Source organism: Somniosus microcephalus, chromosome 14, assembly GCF_052327205.1.
Source record: "Somniosus microcephalus isolate GS21.2 chromosome 14, FLI_Smic_1.0, whole genome shotgun sequence".
Classification (NCBI taxonomy): Eukaryota; Metazoa; Chordata; class Chondrichthyes; order Squaliformes; family Somniosidae; genus Somniosus; species Somniosus microcephalus.
This window is the reverse complement of record NC_141000.1, coordinates 85,115,146-85,133,355: the sequence shown is the minus strand read 5'-3', so window position 1 is coordinate 85,133,355 and position 18,210 is coordinate 85,115,146. Positions and strand designations below refer to the sequence as shown.

The window sequence follows — 18,210 nt, the reverse complement described above, 5'->3', positions numbered from 1 at the left end:
GAGAGGGAGGAGCTGACAGAAATTAGTATCTCTAGGGATATGGTGTTGGGTAAGTTGAGGGGACTGAAGGCCGACAAATCCCCGGGGCCTGATAAACTACATCCTAGGGTACTTAAGGAGGTGGCCCTGGAGATAGCAGATGCTCTAAGGATCATCTTCCGGAACTCCATTGACTCGGGAACAGTACCCGTGGATTGGAGGGTAGCTAATGTTACCCCAATATTTAAAAAGGGGGGTAGAGAGAAAGCAGGGAATTATAGACCAGTAAGCCTTACATCGGTTGTGGGCAAAATGCTAGAGTCCATTATTAAGGATAAAATAGCGGAGCACTTGACAAATGGGGAAAGGATCGGACAGAGTCAACATGGATTTACAAAGGGTAAATCGTGTTTGACTAATCTGCTGGAATTTTTTGAGGAAGTAACTGGTAAAATAGATGGGGGAGAGCCAGTGGATGTGGTGTACCTTGACTTCCAGAAAGCCTTCGATAAGGTTCCACACAAAAGATTATCATGCAAAATTAAGGCTCATGGGATTGGGGGCAAAGTATTAACGTGGATAGAGAACTGGCTGGCGGATAGAAAACAGAGAGTTGGAATAAACGGCTCGTTTTCGGAGTGGCAGGCAGTGACCAGCGGGGTGCCGCAAGGATCTGTCCTGGGACCCCAGCTGTTCACAATATATATAAATGATCTGGATCAGGGAATTGGATGCAATATTTCCAAATTCGCTGACGACACTAAACTAGGAGGAGGGGTGGGCTCTGATGAGGATGTCAGGAGGCTACAGTGCGATTTGGACAGGTTGGGGGAATGGGCGGATACGTGGCAGATGCACTATAATGTGGATAAATGCGAGGTTATCCACTTTGGGGGTAAAAACAGGAGGGTAGATTATTATCTAAATGGCAATAGATTGGGAGATGGGGAAGTGCAGAGGGACCTGGGTGTTCTTGTGCACCAGTCACTGAAGGAGAGCATGCAGGTGCAACAGGCGATTAAGAAGGCAAATGGTATGTTGGCCTTCATATCAAGGGGGTTCGAGTATAGGAATAGGGATACCTTACTACAGCTGTACAAGGTGCTGGTGAGACCGCATCTGGAGTATTGTGTACAGTTTTGGTCGCCCCATCTGCGGAAGGATGTTCTTGCCATGGAAAGAGTGCAGCGGCGATTCACCAGGCTGATACCTGGAATGGCGGGAATGACCTACGAGGAGAGATTGAATAGTTTGGGCTTGTACTCACTGGAGTTTAGAAGATTGAGAGGGGATCTCATCGAAACATATAAAATTATGGCAGGCCTGGACAGGCTGAATTCAGAGAGAATGTTTCCAATGGCAGGGGAGCACAGAACCAGGGGCCACAGTCTAAAAATAGCGGGCAAATCATTTAAAACAGAGATGAGGAAGAATTTCTTCACTCAAAGAGTGGTGAGCCTGTGGAATTCCCTGCCACAGAGGGCTGTGAAGGCTAATTCAATAAATATTTTCAAGAGAGAATTGGATATATTTCTGAAGGCTAAGGGGATTAAGGGTTACGGAGAAAAGGCGGGGACGGGGTACTGAACTGGTAAGATCAGCTAAGATCTCAGATGAAGATCAGCCATGATCTCATTGAATGGCGGAGCAGGCTCGAAGGGCCGAATGGCCTACTCCTGTTCCTATCTCTATGTTTCTATGTTTCTATGAAACATGCTAATGCGTTTACAAGTGCTGAAAAGTACAAAAATCTCTTGGGACAAATAGAAATTTGATGATCATGTGGACCCATTGGCATTTCCTCAAAAGCATTCTTGATTTCTGTGTGTGAATGATTGGAAACACGTTTGAAGAGTTAATTGAATGAGTAATTTGAAAGGCAAAACTCCCATTTTATCCAAATTAGTGGAAACAAGGCATTTATTTTGGATTCCAACTTATTTTATATTTTCCTTGTCTAATGTTTTAGCCCTCCATACAAGCTATTAACTGATAGATGCACCCCCCCCCCCCCCGGAAAGCCCAATGAATGTGCATTTATTGGAGCAATAGACAAAGTGTACTTTTTACTCTGTGGCCTGTCTAAAACCTGATGCAGTTGTTTTGAGTGATAGTCACTGAAATGCTAGGACCCAAAACATTGCCACCTGTTTGTGAAGTCAGAGCTGTAACTACTAATCAAAAATATATTGTACATTTTGTATACTTTGGTATCTGATGTGAATATATATGTGATTGCTTGTAGGGGGATGAGGATAACATTGTTAGCCTTTGCTATGAGACTGTGCAGGATGGCCACTCTGTCCTACTCTTCTGTCCTTCCAAGAATTGGTGTGAAAAGCTGTCTGAAACCATAGCCAGAGAGTTCTACCATCTCCACCACAGAACTACTGTTGGCACTGAAGGTGAGTAGCCTTGTTGTTTGTCGATTGAGACCCAAGTTAAATGAGGTTGGTCAGGATCATTCCAGTTGTGCCTTTTGAAGTTGATAGGGTTATTGCAATGTGGATGATCAGATCCAGAATACTTTTTATTTATCATGAAAGTAATTCTCAATGTTTTTTGAGAAACATTTAAAAAAAAGAATCTTAAGCCTGAACTGGAATTTTCCTTCAGATCGTTTGAATTGTGACAAAACCTAGAAATGTTCCAATCTCCCATCAAGACAACACCAAACGTTGGGAAACTAATTCAGATCCATAAATGAACACAAGGGAGCACTGTGTGAAGTCAAAGGAGTGAAATTCTGTTTGTGAGCATTAAACTCTCAATTTTTTTCAACCTGACTTGCACTCATTCTTAAACAACTCATTACTTTGGGAATACTATTCAATGGGTTAAATTCTGATAGCCACTTTTCCTAAGTACGTTGCGCTAGATGAGGAACTAAAAAGTTGCTTATGACTAGGCGTGTGTTTAACAGGACTAGACTGTACATCATCTGTTAGGAGCAAAATAAAGACTAAAATTAATTTGTATCAGATCAGATTTTCATGTATCCAGTGTGTGCACACGTGGTATGTAGCTTCCGCAGTGAGCAGTCTTCCCTCCCACCCCCTAATTTTTCTCTCCTTTCCAGAAAGCACTGACTCATTACTAAAGCACAGTTCTCTCTGGCACCTGGCTCAAGTGGCTGTTCTTCATGTTCTTACTCAATGTCCAAACACATGCATTTTACAGCAACTGTCACTAGATAGCAGTGAGAGCAGGAATTGGCAGCTGATTATTTTGTTCCAATCCTTTCATAGGCCAGGGACACTGAGGCCAACTGTAGCGCCCACACTGTCACCTTGGCTTCAGTCAGCTAATTCCGTGTCGACTGCTGATTCAACTTCCGAGGGTATTTGGCTCCATCCTGCACTGGGCAATGCATTTACTAATAAAGCCATCAGGACAATTATCTATGAATACTCCTTATGTTACAAGATACGTTTTATGGTCTCCCCTTAAGCGTATATCCACAAATAAGTATTTAGCATTGTGAAAATCACTTCAAGCATACAATATAAGAGGCTGGTATAACTGCAAACAATTTTTCCGTACTGTAAACCACATTTATGAAAGTAGTTCATAATTCAAGTCTGAGACTGCTCTCCAGCAGTAACATTAACAAAGGCTGGTGCTCGGAGAAGAAAAGTAAAGCTGAGGCTGCTTTTATATCCATGGCAGGTCAATCCAGTTTGAATTGCCTTTAATAGGCATGCCCATAGTTGTGCAATTATTTTCTGGTTCTGAAGCATCAAAGGAGGTCGCTTTAAAATTGGTCATTATAACTGAATGACCGTTAATCATTATAACCAAGAGAAAACAGGCTTGTATAAATGGGAAATGGTTTTGGAAAGATAGATTTGCTCTGGCACTATAACTGGTGAGCATTAAAAGCTGATTGCATTATAAATCACTTACTAAGCAGAATGTTTAGCCCCCTTTTAAAGGGGTGCAGGAACAGAGACCTGGGAGTTCACATACACAAATCTTTGAAGGTGGCAGGACAAGTTGATAAGGCTGTTAAAACAAGCATACAGGATCTGGGCTTTATAAATAGAGGCATAGAATACAAAAGCAAGGAGGTAATGCTAAACTGTTAGAAATGACTGGTAAGGCTTCGGGTGTCCAATTCTGGGCACCACACTTTAGAAAGGATGTCAAGGCCTTGGAGAGGGGGCAGAGCAGATTTATTAGAATGGTACCAGGGTTGAGGGACTTCAGTTATATGGAGAGACAAGAGAAGCTGGGATTGTTCTCCTTAGAGAAAAGAAGGTTAAGGGGAAATTTAATAGAGATGTTCAAAATTAAGAAGGGTTTTGATAGAATAAATAAGAAGAAACTGTTTCCACTGGGAGGAGGGTTGTGTTAGAAATTAGGGGTACCTAAAATGTATATGGTTATGCGAATTAAAGTGTGACGCGAATAATACTGTGTTTAAAGGATTGTATTAGAGCTCAAGACAGGTAAAGGGTTAATGTATAAGTTGTATTTTACTGGAACTGCTTAAGTTTCATTTTCCTGGAAAATGAGTATGAGATAAGAGACTCTAGCCTTGGGAGGATAGGGCCGGATGAGCTAAAACAGTCCTCGACATGCTGTAAGGCCATGATTGGTTAAGTACAGAAACCATGTGTAATGGCTACGGGGACCCCTGACAGGTGGAAGAGAACAGAAGGGTTGACCCCTTTTCCACGGCTTAAACAAAGAACTCGACATACCATTGCGCACCTTGTTTTAAGGGGAACCTCTATAGGTTAGATGGTCTTGTCTATTCTACCCCAGGTCCACCCCTAAAAATAGTATAAAAGAAGGACCTGAAAAGCCCTTAGTGCAGACGGTGGAGTGGGGAATCCTGAGCGTGGATCTAACGCTGACTTCGGTCCAACACTCTTGGGTAGTTCAGGAAGAGAGAGCAAGAGCAGCTGTTCGTACACGCCAGCTGTCTGCCCTGTCTGGACCAGTACCAGCTACTTGTCATGATCGTATGTTTTTGCTGTATAACTAGTGTGTTATATTCCATCTTAAACTCCAATTAAACACAATATACCCACCATATTGGTTTGCACTTGATCCTGATTATTTGCAAGACCAGAGATAATCTAATCTCAACAGTTGGTAACCAGAGGACACAGATTTAAGATACAATAGCAAAATACTGCAGATGCTGGAAATCTGAAATAACAACAGAAAATGCTGGAAACACTCGGCAGGCCAGGCAGCATCCGTGGAGAAACAGAGTTAACGTTTCGGGTCTGGGACCCTTCATCAGAACTGGAAAAAGCTGGAGATGTAACAGATATTAAACAGGTGCAGAGGCAGGGAGGTAGGTGGGTGGGAGGGGAGGAAGGAATTGAAGGAATATTCTGTGCTAAGGTAGGAGGCAGGAAAGATAAAATGTTGCAAATGGGAATGGCAAAATCATATAGCCTGAAGAATGGGGGCAGGGGTTATAGTCTGAAATTGTTGAACTCGACGTTGAGTCCGGCAGGCTGTAAAGTGCCTAATCGAAAGATGAGGTGCTGTTCCTCGAGCTTCCGTTGAGCTTCATTGGAACAATGTAAGAGGCCGAGGACAGAGAGATCAGAGTGGGAGTGAAGCGGAGAATTAAAGTGACAGGCGACCGGAAGCTCAGAGTCACCCTTACGGACTGAACGGAGGTGTTCTGCAAAGCGGTCGCCCAATCTGCGTTTGGTCTCCCCAATGTAGAGGAGACCGCATCGTGAGCAGCGAATACAGTATACTAAATTGCAAGAAGTACAAGTAAATCACTGTTTCACCTGGAAAGGGGTGTTTGGGGTCCTGGGAAGGGAGGAGGTAAAAGGGCAGGTGTTGCATCTCCTGCACTTGCATGGGAAGGTGCCGGGCGAAGGAGAAGGGCTGTTAGGGGTGATTGAGGAGTGGACCAGGGTGTCGCGGAGGGAGTGGTCCCTTCGGAATGCTGAAAGGGGAGCTGGCACAGGTACAATGGTCCGAATAGCCTCCTTCTGTGCTGTATGATTCTATGATCCATATTGATAATCATTTATACTGTGGTATTACCTATCACTTAAAAACTTTTCATCATAAAATGTCATTTAGTGTGAGCTATGTGATTTGTGCTTTACACTTTGTTTATATTTTTGTGTTTTAATGTAGGATTTGTAAAAGCATCCAAATTACTCCCTTTCATACTGCATAAGGATGAACTCCAGGAGATTGTGGATCAGCTAAAGCGATCACCAGCTGGGCTCGATGTAGTACTCGGCCGCACTGTACCTCAGGGAGTGGGCTTTCATCATGCTGGTATTACAACCACTTTCCTGAATGTTGAAGAGGTTTCATGAAACAAACCTATAAGGCATATATGTAAAAATAATTAATTTTGTTAGATGTGGTGAGGGGCTAATACGACATTTTTTTTTACAGGAAGCTGGTTTATTTCAGTTTCCTTTTTGGGCAATTGGTCATTTCTTGTGAGTGTGAAGATGGCTGAGACTATGTATGTTTACTTAATAACAGCTTATTTGGATTTGTGTGTAAGTGTTCATCAGTAGTTCAGTTAAAGTAGTTCAGAGCCAAGCCGTAGGCTGCTGGATGATGAATGATCACTATTTTGTTACACAAATTAATACATGTATTTTCATGAGATTATGGTGCATGTTTGCTTTATATATAGTAAGTGAAGTAATAATGTTATTGCTGGAAGGTAAGAAACCGAAAGATAAAGTCTCAGGCCTTGAGCGGGGATCAGGATATTTCTTTTTGTTAATAGGTGTACAGTTAACCAATCATAAAATATGCTGGCCATGTATAGAGCTTTCAGCTGACTTATTGCATATAGTGATGATATGACACTATTTTTCCAGATTGTTACTGAATGACACAAAGTCCAAATTAGTAACTGGCAAGTTTGGATACCACATCTATTTCTGCCTTTCTCATTTCTATATTAGGTTTGACTTTTGACGAACGGGATATTATTGAGGGGGCCTTTCGTCAGGGTCTGATTCGGGTTCTCGTGGCTACTTCCACTCTGTCCTCTGGTGTGAATCTACCAGCTCGTCGTGTAATTGTGAGATCGCCTGTGTTTAATGGACGGCTTCTTGATGTTATCACCTACAAACAGATGTCTGGGAGAGCTGGGAGAAAAGGAGTGGACACGATGGGTAAGCATGGCCAGTTGTTTTATACAATAAATATATTACTTGTGAAACCTACATTTGGGTAGCAAATCAAACTAGCTGCACTTTCATTGTTCAACGTGTGAAGTATTAATATTGGTCCTTGGAGGGTAGACCTGATTAAAATATTACATTATAGGGTGTCCAACACTGCATTCAACTCAAAAGAAAAGTTTTGCAAGAAGTAGCATCAGGACTCGATTTACAGATACACAATACTATCATCTAATTCTGATAACTGGCTGCTGTGCAAGGCTTACCTAGACCACTAGAGGGCACATAACTCCTTTCTACCACCAGTTTGCCTGGGTTTGATACCTATCGTAAGACTACCAGGAATTGGATGCATATCTGTTGCCACCAATAAGATTTTTTGGAAAGCAAAGTTGCATACCTATGGCCAGTGTGCCAGTAACTGACTCCTAGATTTCCAGGGAGCTAAAAATAAAGTTAATGTACTAGACTACCAGAGACTGACTATAGTCCACTACTACATTTATATCGGAAGTTAGCTTAACAAATATTTTTTGAAAGAAAATTATTAAACCAGTGTATGAGCTCCTTCATACCAGCCTTCTACAAGGGAAGGCACAAACTCTTTAATCAATCTTGGCAAAATATTGCTAACTAATGGCGATAGTGAGAGCTATTTCAATTTCCAATTCCTTCATATAAGATCACTTTTTCATATGTCTGGCCACCTATAAAGTAATGGTTTGGAGTGTGTGTGGTGGGACTGATCTTTCCATTATCTTGTGAGGACATGGTCGTTCAGAGGTCTTCACATTGACAGCTAAGATGATCCTTGGGATTATCAGCCCAGTGTAGCAGTGATTTCACTTAAAGTAAGACGGTCCCATTAGTCCATATTATGAGCTGATTGGAGGGAACTGGATTGAGTACTCTAACAAACTAATTTCCAATCAGATTCTTTACAGCTATCTTGAGGGAAGAGACTTTTCTCCTGGACGGTGTATCACTGCCTCCAGTGGTCCCGTACCTCCCACTGGAGGTTGATGAAGGTTCACGGCTCATTTGACAATAGTTCTACAGATTCAAATTAAATCCAACTATTCTGCCAGATAAGATGTGAATGAAGTAACAGCAAATGCATTTTAAGTTGAAGTACAATACACCTGAATTAGCAGCACTCAAGAAATACTAAAGTCACTTGGAATTGATTCCTTGAAAAGTTTTGTACAAATTTATTCCAGATGTTCTACCCTACATCACACATAGGGCCTACAAGTTACGCGCTACATATCCAGAAAAACCCTGCACCCACTTGAATTATCCTTAACTTGTGTTAGTGTATATTTGAAATAGAATGGGCCATTACAATGAACAAAGTTCATCTGACTTCATCACTTCTTTGATTTTAATTCTTTTTTAGAAGAGTAACTAGGGGAGGAGAAGAACACATTTAAGTAAAATATATTTAAAATGTTCAACATTAAACCTTGTTCCAGGTGAAAGTATACTAGTGTGTAAGAGTGCAGAGAGAGCAAAAGGAGTGAGCCTGTTACAGGGCTCTCTTAAACCTGTGCATAGCTGCCTTGTGAAGAAGGAGGGAGAGGGTGTCACCACCAGCATGATCCGAGCTATCCTTGAGGTAAGATGAAAAACAACAGGATCCGTTTCAAATTGAAGGAATCTAATCTATGTGCTTACAGCTCTTGACTAAAAAGTTTTAGCTCATTAGAGCCCGGTGTCAAAAAGTTTATTTTCTCTCCCTATAGAATAAGTCGAGCGTCTTCAGTTAGGTTTTGAGCATGTACAAGTCTGCAAGCTGTAATCCAGACCCTGCCCTTGTTGTTTTACATACAATAGCATTGTATAAACTACAAAATGGGATTTGAGTAAATTTCTGATGCCACGGAGTCCTAGTTTACCGATTTAAATATTATATACATTGTTGAAGTGTTTCTGAAAACCTCAGACAGAAACGGTCAATTTACAGATCTTCATACCACAGCCCATCTAATCATTCATTTATTGATAGAAGTATCCTAGAACTGGTAGAAAAAACACATTTTGTGTGGGTTGCTCAAAAGTTTATATTTCTCTTTGTTGGTGGATTAATAAACAAAATAATTTAGTGTAATTAAATATAAATGAAAGCATCTCGACGAAGGGTCGTTGACCTGAAAACGTTAACTCTGTTTCTCTCTCCACAGATGCTGCCTGACCTGCTGAGTATTTCCAGCATTTTCTGTTTTTATTTCAGATTTCCAGCATCCGCAGTATTTTGCTTTTGTATAAATAAACAATTGTTAGTTCCTGACTGTTGCCTGACTTCTTTGATAATTGTTGAGAGAGGGTTAATTCAGTCACTCAGTAGTTTGATCGTAATGGGAGGATGGTAGTGTAAATGCTAGTAGAATCTGAAATGGTTGATGTAAGACAGTTTGGCAAGTCAAATTTAGGCATCATTATCTCCTAGGCATAGACTGGGTGATAAACCCCAAATGGTTCCTTGTGGATGAGTTAAGGTGAAGGAGTTAAGGATTCATTTGGTGCCCTTGATGAATATTCTTGTCAGGGTATCAATCCCAGCATTTTTACAGAATCCAGCAGAGTAAGAAATATAAGTGCAAATAGAAATCATCTGGCTAGGTCTCCTGCCATATCTGACCCACAGACTGTAGTTGATTATGAGAAAAAACTTGCTTTAAGATCTTGTGGTTGAGGTGGCTGGGAAGTGGCGCTCTATTTGAATTCGATGCTTGTATCTCGTTTAGACTGTGAAAATAAGCAAATCAGACTTGAGGAATATTTTGGAAGTTGTAGGATTTCTAAAAGCTTTGGCTCTTTATCTTGGTTTCAGATAATAGTGGGCGGTGTTGCCAGTACCCCAGAAGATGTCCGTGTGTACGCCTCATGCACACTGTTGGCTGCCAGTCACCGTGAGAGTAAGGCAGCATCAATCCAGGGCAACGCTATTGAGGACTCTATTGAGTACCTAATGGAGAATGAGCTTATTCAGATACTGGAGGAGGACCAGGAAGAAGATAAAAGTAACTTTTTCCTTCACTTCTATTTCATAATTTGGCAAATAAAGTTTCACCCACTTTCTCATGTTTAGACAAACTGCCTGAATTGTACTCTTCTAAAGCTAGTTCCACACTACGCATCATCTTTTGGAAATGATGTTTCTGTACATCTGTTGTTTAAACTTTGAAATAATAGTCCCGTTTATTCACACAGGACAATCTGCTTTTACAGTTTTTTTTAATTTTTAAGTTAGTACTTTTTAAATTCAGTTTAATTTCCCCCATTTGTTTTAATATCCTGTGTCCAGTGCAACTTGTGGGAACATTCAAACCTGATGCTTTTCAATCGTGGCTTACTATAAATACTACTGCTTGCTGCTCTGTCGTGCACTTCAGTATGCCACCGGTTATCGATAACGTGCCTATTTTAATTTCTAGGTTGTTTTGGTAAGTTATTTTGTTTCAACCTCCACCATGTAGTCAGTGGGAAAGGGTGAAAATCTGTTTCCAGATCTCTGTCTTTTCTGTTGCATTTCTGTTCTTTTTAGCCAGACCTGACTATGTGCACTTGGATAACTGCTTTTTGACTTCTCCCCTCTTACCCCTCCAGTGAGTGAGCAGTTGGCCTCTGGTGTCTTCTGTAATAGCATGGCTCAGATCAGATTACAGTGTAGGGGGAGCATGGAAGTTTACAAGCCTGCTGCACCAATGCATTTCCCCATTTTAAAAAAAGCTAAGATTTTCACTGATTACTGAAGTTCCAGGGACATTCAATAATAAGGAATAAGCTAGAAGTAAAATACAGGCTTCTATTTACGTCAGATTTCAACTTTCTGATTACTTTTTCAGTTTTCCCTTTTTGTTTTTTTGTCTTCTCAAGTGTATACTCTCATAATCTCTTCTGCTTTCATATAAGTTAGAAAAAATCTTGGGTATTTTGAAGGAACGTGTTCTTTCTATAATTCAATATTTTCTGTCATTTCTGTTTCATTTCTGTTTTTATAATTTTTCCTTTTCCAATTTCTGAACAATTTTTTCGTGACTTCCTTATCTTACTTATTGCAGAGTAGTTTTTCTGCCTCTTTATTCTCTGGATCTCAATGCAACTTCAGGTTTCTGTTCTGTGTCTCAATCATTCTGTTCTTTTTCCTCATGTCATTTAGTGTAACTTTTTTTTCAAAAAAAAGGTTAACATGTGAACTTCTTGAATGAATCATGGCCATGTTAAAGTTTCCACAGTAGAGCTGTTTTATTTAAGATACTGAATTATCACACAACAGAGCAATGGAAACATTGGATTGTTAAGCTCCATTCCTTGGCAAAATTGATTCACTTAAGACTTGAACACAGTACTTGACAAGAACTAATTTGTAGGGTTATGGGAAATAGCTGTGGTGTGGGACTAAATTGGACGGCTCTTTCATAGAGCCAGTATAGGCATGATGGGCCAAATAGCCTCCTGTGCTGCAAGATTCTAATACAAGGAAACTCTTTGGTATCTGGTACCGACGGGACCGGGATGGTGCCGGTTGATTAAAAATTCCGGATGACGGAGAGGGTTATCTACCGAGGCTATTTTTAACAAACAAAAATTTTTAAAAATCAAGAAATGTGCAGTATACAGTAATTGGGTACTCACCTACACAGCGGGAGAGTCAGACTCCTGTTATTGAGGTGTTCGGACTTCCGACAGCGCCAAGAAGCCGAGTAGTGGCAGTTTGGAGAACTACCCCCGCTGACTAACTCGGCCACCGCGGGGGACTTGGACTCAGCAACATTGCCGGTTATTGAGGTGTTGTTTTCGGAGAATGAATTTTGCCGGTTAGTAGAGAATTACGGATATTTAGGTGCCGTTTAAACGAGAGTTTCCTGTAATATGTTTAACTTTTTTTTTAATAGCTCAACTGTATCGTCCCACACAGTTGGGGGCAGCCACTCTCGCTTCTTCCCTGTCACCTCCCGACGCACTGAGAATCTTTGCAGACTTACAAAAAGCAATGAAAGGATTTGTTTTGGAGAATGATCTTCATATTCTCTATCAGGTACATCGGGCATTTTTTTTGCTGTTTAGCATTAATTGTGTTTATCATTATTGCATATGGAATCTAGTGGAGTGCGATTGGGGGGCTCCACTAGTTACTTTTATTAGGAGACAGTACAGGACATTTGGATAATCATAATTTAATAGGACAAAGTCAGCATGGTTTTATGAAGGGGAAGTCATGTTTGACAAATTTGCTGGAGTTCTTTGAGGAAGTAACGTATAGGGTGGATAAAGAGCAACCAGTGGACGTAGTGTATTTGGACTTCCAAAAGGCATTTGACAAGGTGCCACACAAAAGATTATTGCTTAAGATAAAAAATCACGGGATTGGGGGTAATATTCTGGCATGGATAGAGGATTGGCTATCTAACAGAAGGCAGAGAGTTGGGATAAATGGTTCATTCTCAGACTGGCAATCAGTAACTAGTGGTGTTCCGCAGGGGTCAGTGCTGGGTCCCCAACTCTTTACAATCTATATTAACGATTTGGAGGAGGGGACCGAGTGTAACATATCAAAGTTTGCAGATGATACTAAGATGGGAGGGAAAGTAGTGAGTGAGGAGGACATAAAAATCCTGCAAGGGGACATAGACAGGCTAAGTAAGTGGGCAGATATTTGACAGATGGAATACAATACTGGAAAGTGTGAGGTTATGCACTTTGGCAGGAAAAATCGTAGAGCAAGTTATTATCTTAATGGCAAGAAACTGGAAAGTACTGAAGTACAAAGGGATCTGGGGGTCCTGGTGCACGAAACTCAAAAGGTTAGTATGCAGGTGCAGCAAGTGATTAAGAAGGCCAATGGAATGTTGGCTTTCATTGCTAGGGGGATAGAATATAAAAATAGGGAGGTATTGCTTCAGTTGTACAAGGTATTGGTAAGACCGCACCTGGAATACTGCGTACAGTTTTGGTGTCCATACTTAAGAAAGGACATACTTGCTCTTGAGTCAGTACAAAGAAGGTTCACTCGGTTAATTCCGGGGATGAGGGAATGGACATATGAGGAGAGGTTGAGTAGATTGGGACTCTACTCCTTGGAGTTCAGAAGAATGAGAGGCGATCTTATTGAAACATATAAGATTGTGAAGGGGTTGGATCGGGTGGATGCGGGGAAGATGTTCCCGATGATGGGTGAAACTAGAACTAGGGGGCATAGTCTTAGAATAAGGGGCTGCTCTTTCAAAACTGAGATGAGGAGGAACTACTTCACTCAGAGGGTGGTAGGTCCATGGAATATGCTGCCCCAAAAAGCTGTAGAAGCTACATCATTATATAAATTTAAAACAGAAATAGACAGTTTCCTAGAAGTAAAGGGAATTAAGGGTTACGGGGAGCGGGCAGGAATTTGGACATGAGTCTAGGTTCGGATCGGTCATGGCCCTGTGGGTAGCGGAGCGGGCCCAGGGGCCGTGTAGCCTGATCCTGCTCCTATTTCGTGTGTCTAATTCTGTTAGATTCAGGAGATAGTTCTGTGATAGTGGATTGGCGGTTAGGATCAGATCAGCCATGATCTTATTGAATGGCGGAGCAGGCTCGAGGGACCGATTGGCCTACTCCTGCTCCTATTTCTTATGTTCTTATGTTCTTTTGTTCTCGGCAGCCTGATGCTCGTGCAAGTCTCGATCTCTCTTTAGTTTTATTGACCTTACAGTGAGTGGTATACCAACACATTATCCCCACATTTTTGATATAGGCCTGAACCCACTGCAATGCTAAAGCCATGAGAGAATTATTCAGATGAGTCATTCCACTACCTGTGTTCTCTCTGCCTGGTGATGGAAGGAGCTCCTTTTAGTGGGCTGTTTCGAACAGTGCATTTCCTTCAGTAACAATCAGGTTCTATATTCATACTGTGAAACAACTATTTGAAGGGATAGACAATATATTTTTGAAGCTACTGTGAATGTATGCATTTTTATATTACAGTTGGGAGTGCCACCATGCTTTAGAAACCAAGAAGCGCTATGTTACACAGTTTTTATAGAAACATTGATCTCAGCGGCGAAGGAATGGTATTCGCCGTTCACCTCACTGACAGCTGCCCAGAGACTTTCCGCAGGCTTGTCAGTGGAGATTTCCTCTCATCCGACGTCTTTTTCCAACGCGATGCCCTCTACAGGGGATCTGTGGTGTCTGTGGACAAGCAACAGCGAGGCTCTTCAACCAATCAGATTGAAGTATCCTCACTGAGACCCCATACCTCGGCGGGTCCGGGGCGGGCGATGTCAGTGATGGGTTGCGGCCCTGCTGCTGGCTCCATCCCGCTGCCTAAAAGGAACTTGCATTGCTGGGGCTTGTTAAGCCCACCCAGTGCATTTCCCAGGCCAATTAGAGGAAATGGATCTGGTGACGTCATTCATGACGTGTCATCAGCTGGCTTCCTTAAAGGGACCATGGCCAACTTTATTTTGACATTTGTGCTGTCAGTGTTCTACAGCATTGAAGTGTGGCAAACACTGACAATCACGGCACAGATGTGCAGGGCTGCATCCAGGTTCTCCCATGACTCCCTCCATATGCTTATGGAGGGAGTCAGAGCAGGCAGGGAGGACCTCTTCCCTTCTGATGGGCAGAAGAGACCTCTCCTGGAGACCAACACAGCCTGGTTGTACATTGCAGAGGAGGTCACAAGCAGGGATGTTGTTAGGAGGACCTGGGTGCAGTGGCACAAACTTTTCAATGATCTCATTAGATCACGAGACATTAGTACAAAGGCACACTCTCCTTCATCCTCCTGTGCCTCTCATCACATCCCCATCACTCTGCCTTCCCTACACTACTCCTGCACATCCTTATTCACACCAAGGTTGACAGCCGTGGTCCCCAAGCAACGTGGACCCTGTGGGCGAGCAGTTAAAGTGAAAAGGTAAGGTTAAAAGCATTATTAAGGGTCTGTTGGCAACTCAATAATTGGTTTAATTTGGGTCGCCTGCCTCGTCGGGTCGGAGCAGAGATCACATATGCGCGCCTGTGGGAAAGGCGCATTGCGGCAGGTTGACAGCCCCCCCTCACCCCACCGCAGAGTCCAAACCAGGAAGTATAAAGCAGGAAATATAAATTAGATTTAAATGATGTACAGAAAGCGAAATAAAGATTGGGAAATCCAGATGGGATTAAAGGAGAGAGATAAAAGAGACGGACTGAAAAAATAAAAATTTAATTTTTAGTTTAAAAAAAAAAAAAAATCTCCAGCACTAATTTTCCTCTGAGGGAATGAGACTCCACATTTGTAAAATTAATTTTTCAGGGCCAGAGAGGTTGTTCAGCAGTAATTATCACTTATCACGCTGTTAAAAACGAACTAACTCACTCCTGAATGCACCAGCCCTAACTTTTTCAGCCATTTTTATTGTGGAACTAGTGCGTAAGTACAGCAAGTTCACGCCGTTGCAGTAATTTCAATGCCGAGTCTATCGGCGAGGACTGCAACAGCGCACCTTGTAGAGGAGCACGGTATCTCTGGATTTCCGCATTTAACTGTGCATGTGCGTACACCAGAAGTTGCTGTCAAATGTCCTCCATTCTTCTTCTTAGGCGGAACCGAGGATGACTTGCTTCCACGCTAAAAATGAGTTCTCAGGTGACTGATGAGTCCAATACGGGGCCTCCAGTCTGTCACAGGTGGGGCAGACGGTGGTTGAAGGGGTGGGTGGATGGGGTGCTTGGGTTGACGTGCGCTCCTTCCGCTGTTTGCGCTTGGCTTCCGCTTGCTCCCGGTGAAGAGACTCGGTGTTCGGCGCCTTCCCGGATGCTTCTCCTCCACTTTGTGCGGTCTTGGGCCAGGGATTCCCAGGTGCCGGTGGGGATGTTGCACTTTTTCAGGGAGGCTTTGAGGGTGTCCTTGAAGTGTTTCCTCTGCCCACCTGGGGCTCTCTTGCCGTGTCAGAGCTCCGAGTAGAGCGCTTGTTTTGGGAGTCTCGTATCGGGCATGCGGACGATATGACCCGTCCATCGGAGCTGACCGAGCGTGGTCAAAGCTTCGATGCTGGGGATGTTGGCCTGAGTGAGAATGCTGATGTTAGTGTGCCTATCCTGCCAATGGATTTGCAGGATCTTGCGGAGGCAGCGTTGGTGGTACCTCCAGTGCTTTGAGGTACCTGCTGTACATAGTCCAAGTCTCTGATGCATACAGGAGGGCGGGTATCAGTACTGCTCTGTAGACCATGAACATGGTGCTAGGTTTGAGGTCCTGGTCTTCAAACGCTCTCTTCCTCAGGCGACCGAAGGTTGCATTGGCACACTGAAGGCTGTGTTGGACTTCGTCATCGATGTCTGCCCTTGTTGACAGTAGGCTCCCGAGGTATGGAAAGTGGTCCATATTGTCCAAGGCCTCGTCATGGATTTTGATAATCGGGGGGCAGTACTGTGTGGCGGGGGCAGGTTGGTAGAGGACCTTTGTCTTACGGATGTTTAGTGTAAGGCCCATGCTCTCGTATGCTTCAGTGAAGGTGTTGACGATGGCTTGGAGTTCGACCTCTGAGTGAGCGCAGACGCAAGCATCGTCTGCATACTATAATTCAACGACAGAGGATGGGACGACCTTGGATCTGGACCGGAGGCGACGGAGTTTGAACAGTTTCCCGTTTGTTCTGTAGATTAGCTCCACTCCAACAGGGAGCTTACTGAGGGTGAGATGGAGCATTGCAGCAAGGAAGTTCGAGAAGAGCGTTGGTGCGATGACACAGTCTTGCTTGACCCCAGTCCATATGTGAATTGGGTCTGTGATGGATCTGTTGGTCAGGATCACGTCTTGCGTGTCATCGTGAAGCAGAGGAGGATAGTGACAAACTTTTGAGGGCTGCCGAATTTGAGGAGGACACTCCATAATCCCTCACGGTTGACGGTGTCGAAGGTCTTTGTGAGGTCAAAGGCGGCCATGTACTGTTGGTGCTGTTCCCTGCATTTCCCTTGTAATTGACGCGCGGTGAAGATCATGTCCATTGTGCCCCTTAGTGGGCGGAATCTGCATTGCGACTCTGGGAGGAGCTCTTCAGCCACTGGGAGAAGGCGATTGAAGAGGATTCTTGCGATGACTTTCCCTGTGACAGCAGGGAGACTCCTCTGTAATTACCACAATCAGACTTGTCACCTTTCTTCCAGATGGTCACGATTATGGTGTCTCTGAGATTCCCTGGCATGCAGCCCTCCTTCCAAATAAGTGAAATGAATGTATTCGCACCAATAGTGCTTCTCTGCCATGTTTTAGCGCCTCGGCGGGAATTCCATCTGCTCCTGAGGCCTTGTTGTTCTTCAGTTGTCAGATGGCCTTTTCAACCTCATGCCAGGCTGGGGTTGTGCTGAGGTGGTGGCGGGTAGCATGCTGCGGGATGGAGTTGAGGACACTCGTGTCGAAGACAGAGTCTCGGTTAAGGAGATCTTTGACGTGCTCCTTCCAGCGGGTACTGACTGCCTGTCTGTCCTCACTGGAAGGAGACACACCACAGGACATGCTCATTGGAAGGAGACACCGCGGGACACGCTCACTGGAAGGAGACACCGCGGGACATGCTCACTAGAAGGAGACACCGTGGGACACGCTCACTAGAAGGAGACACCGCGGGACACACTCACTAGAAGGAGACACACTATAAGGAGGTCAGGAGCGAGGACATGGCCCAGGGGTTTCCTCCAATAGAACGGTGAGCGCTGATAGCCTCACCGTTATTCTCATTGCGAATTCTGTGCCATTGTAAATTGGTCACGGTGACCTGTGCTAGGAAGGGGAAAATAGCAGCCTGGTCACCTCTTCTGGATTGCTGTCTATTGGGTGTCAAAATTAGGCTCAGCTGCGATGACCTGCCCCCACTCCCGCAATTGAATAGTTTACCCACAGTCACAGTCTAGGCATGTATGTAAAGAATGGACACTTGTTATAGTGGATGGCTACCAATACCTATGGAACTGTAAACCAACATGAATCACATTTTTGCCCCTTCAAAATTGTAAATAAAATTGTCGTAGTTTTATTAAAGTCTTGCTAATGTTGCACTCTACTTTGTTTTAAATGTATCCAGTTGGAGGGGCATCTCTGTAGATTCCAATA

At 43.3% G+C, this 18,210-nt stretch overlaps 1 protein-coding gene across 1 annotated transcript in view; it reads left to right on the top strand.

The window, feature by feature from the left end:
* Nucleotides 1-18,210, top strand: part of polq (polymerase (DNA directed), theta) — a 90,488-nt gene that overhangs the window by 26,414 nt on the left and 45,864 nt on the right. The window contains exons 9-14 of the mRNA XM_086006838.1: nt 2,225-2,384; nt 6,103-6,249; nt 6,900-7,112; nt 8,597-8,739; nt 9,955-10,144; nt 12,020-12,162. Coding sequence (XP_085862964.1) covers nt 2,225-2,384; nt 6,103-6,249; nt 6,900-7,112; nt 8,597-8,739; nt 9,955-10,144; nt 12,020-12,162 — 996 coding nt within the window. The remainder of the gene's footprint in view (nt 1-2,224; nt 2,385-6,102; nt 6,250-6,899; nt 7,113-8,596; nt 8,740-9,954; nt 10,145-12,019; nt 12,163-18,210) is intronic.